The following is a 2,775-nucleotide window of genomic DNA, read 5'->3' on the forward strand; positions in this document are numbered from 1 at the left end:
CTAGTGTTAGACGTCACAAAAACTGAAGTCTCCATATGAAACTCTTTATGTTGGGGTTTTATTTTACTGATTTGAAGTATCTGTTAATATTCTTTGTCATTCTGATCTTAGTTTTCTAATATTTGTCCACAAAGGAGTGTCCCTTAAATTATCTTGAAATGAGTGGTTGACTCTTCTGAGGTCCTTTGATGGATAAATTATGGACTCCTGAAGTAATTTAAACATGAAGTTTATGTTGAAAGTTGAGCAAAGCAGCTGTTGAGCCTCAGCAGATAACAGAGGGTCAGTATCGTCTCTGTGGAGAGTCTCTAAAGGAGAATTGTAAACAACAGTAGAAGAGGCTGGAAACAGAAGTAGATCTGTTCAAAGTCTGCACTGATACTGCAGATGAGGCGCTTCATGTTACATGTTAGTTCCTGTAGCCACTCCTAGCAGATGTTTCTATGTTCCTGCCCCTCCACAGATCTCTCTTCATCAGGATGGGTGTGAGCAACATGGTGGACATGCAGCTGCTGGTAAGACTCATTTCCTGCTTCATGTGAGATCTGTTGTCCTTCAGAGCGCACACACCCTTTCTGTTCAGGGAAAATAAAACTGTTACTGTAAAGAGGAAAATGGCGCAGCAGGAAAATCAGCTCGACCGAGAAACCTTCTCTTGTTCCATCTGTCTGGATCTACTGAAGGATCCGGTGACTATTCCCTGTGGACACAGCTACTGCATGAACTGTATTAAAAGCTTCTGGGATGGAGAGGATCAGAAGAGAATCTACAGCTGCCCTCAGTGTAGGCAGACCTTCACACTGAGACCTGTCCTTGTAAAAAGCACCATGTTAGCAGCTTTAGTGGAGCAGCTGAAGAAGACTGGACTCCAAGCTGCTCCTGCTGATCACTGCTATGCTGGACCTGAAGATGTGGCCTGTGATTTCTGCTCTGGAAAAAAAATGAAAGCCATCAAGTCCTGTTTAGTCTGTCTGGCCTCTTACTGTGAGAAACACCTTCAGCCTCATTATGAATCACCTACATTCAAGAAACACAAGCTGGTGGAGCCCTCCAAGAACCTCCAGGAGAACATCTGCTCTCGTCATGATGAGGTGATGAAGATGTTCTGCCGTACTGATCAGAAGTGTATCTGTCTGGTCTGTGTTATGGATGAACATAAAGGCCACGACACAGTCTCAGCTGCAGCAGAAAGGACTGAGAGGCAGAGAGAGCTGGAGGTGAGTCGACAAGAAATCCAGCAGAGAATCCAGGACAGAGAGAAAGATCTGAAGCTGCTTCAACAGGAGGTGGAGGCCATCAATCACTCTGCTGATAAAACAGTGGAGGACAGTGAGAAGATCTTCACTGAGCTGATCCGTCTCATCCAGAAAAGAAGCTCTGATGTGAAGCAGCAGATCAGATCCCAGCAGGAAACTGAAGTGAGTGGAGTCAAAGAGCTTCAGGAGAAGCTGGAGCAGGAGATCACTGAGCTGAAGAGGAAAGACGCTGAGCTGAAGCAGCTCTCACACACAGAGGATCACAACCAGTTTCTACACAACTACCCCTCACTGTCAGCACTCAGTGAGTCTACACACTCATCCAGCATCAATATCCGTCCTCTCAGATACTTTGAGGATGTGACAGCAGCTGTGTCAGAGCTCAGAGAAAAACTACAGGACATTCTGACAGACAGATGGACAAACATCTCACTGACAGTCACTGATGTGGATGTTTTACTGTCACAACCAGAACCAAAGAGCAGAGCTGGATTCTTAAAATATTCATGTGAAATCACACTGGATCCAAACACAGCAAATACACAGCTGTTACTGTCAGAGGGAAACAGAAAGGTGACAAGAATGGATCAACGTCAGTCTTATTCTAGTCATCCAGACAGATTCACTGAATGCTGTCAGGTTCTGAGTAGAGAGAGTCTGATTGGACGTTGTTACTGGGAGGTGGAAATGAGGGAAAACGTTTTTGTAGCAGTCACATACAAGAATATCAGCAGAGCAGGATATGAAAGTGGATTTGGATTTAATGACAAATCTTGGACATTATGTTCATACCAAAAACGTTATTATTTTCGGTACAACAGCATCAGAACCTCCATCTCAGGTCCTCGGTCCTCCAGAGTAGGAGTGTATCTGGATCACAGAGCAGGTATTCTGTCCTTCTACAGCGTCTCTGAAACCAGGACTCTCCTCCACAGAGTCCAGACCACATTCACTCAGCCGCTCTATGCTGGACTTTGTGTTTGGTCTACTGGATCCAGTGCTGAGTTGTGTAAAGTGAAGTAAAGTTATTTTCTCTGCTTGTTGTTGAGACTTCATTGTTGTGATGTCTCTGCTCTGCTGTTCTGTTGTTTGTTTGACTTTTTTTTATTTGCTGGTTTTTTCTGTTTGTTTCTTTTTGGAGGAAATCACTGCTAATGATGATTTTTATTTCCATCAACATGAAAATCTGAACTTCTCTGTTCTCTAAATATGTGTTGAATATTTGTATTGATGTATTTGTATGTTGTTGTTTCTCTTCCACTTCATGGAGCCAAACAGAGAAACCAGCAGACCTTCCTTCATCACACATTATTTTACTCTCAACACTTTGGAAATGTAAAAATCATTATTAACAACAAGATATTATTAATATTCTCATTTCCACTGATTCTTGTGTGAACCAGAGACTGTATATAGTGTAAACTGTGTTTTCATTATTGGGCTGATCTCATTCATCTGATCAGATCAGTTTATTCTTGCAGTAATGACGCTCCTGCAAATATGAAAACATTTAAGTTTC

General features: G+C 42.6%; 1 protein-coding gene across 1 annotated transcript; it reads left to right on the top strand.

Moving 5' to 3' along the window:
* Positions 1 to 613: 613 nt before the first annotated feature.
* LOC121644022 (E3 ubiquitin/ISG15 ligase TRIM25-like) lies at positions 614 to 2,418 on the top strand. Its single transcript, XM_041991715.1, has one exon. It carries the CDS (start codon positions 615 to 617, stop codon positions 2,277 to 2,279), a length of 1,665 nt encoding a protein of 554 aa, XP_041847649.1. The 5' UTR covers position 614; the 3' UTR covers positions 2,280 to 2,418.
* Positions 2,419 to 2,775: the final 357 nt, after the last annotated feature.

Source organism: Melanotaenia boesemani, chromosome 8 (assembly GCF_017639745.1).
Source record: "Melanotaenia boesemani isolate fMelBoe1 chromosome 8, fMelBoe1.pri, whole genome shotgun sequence".
Lineage (NCBI taxonomy): Eukaryota > Metazoa > Chordata > Actinopteri > Atheriniformes > Melanotaeniidae > Melanotaenia > Melanotaenia boesemani.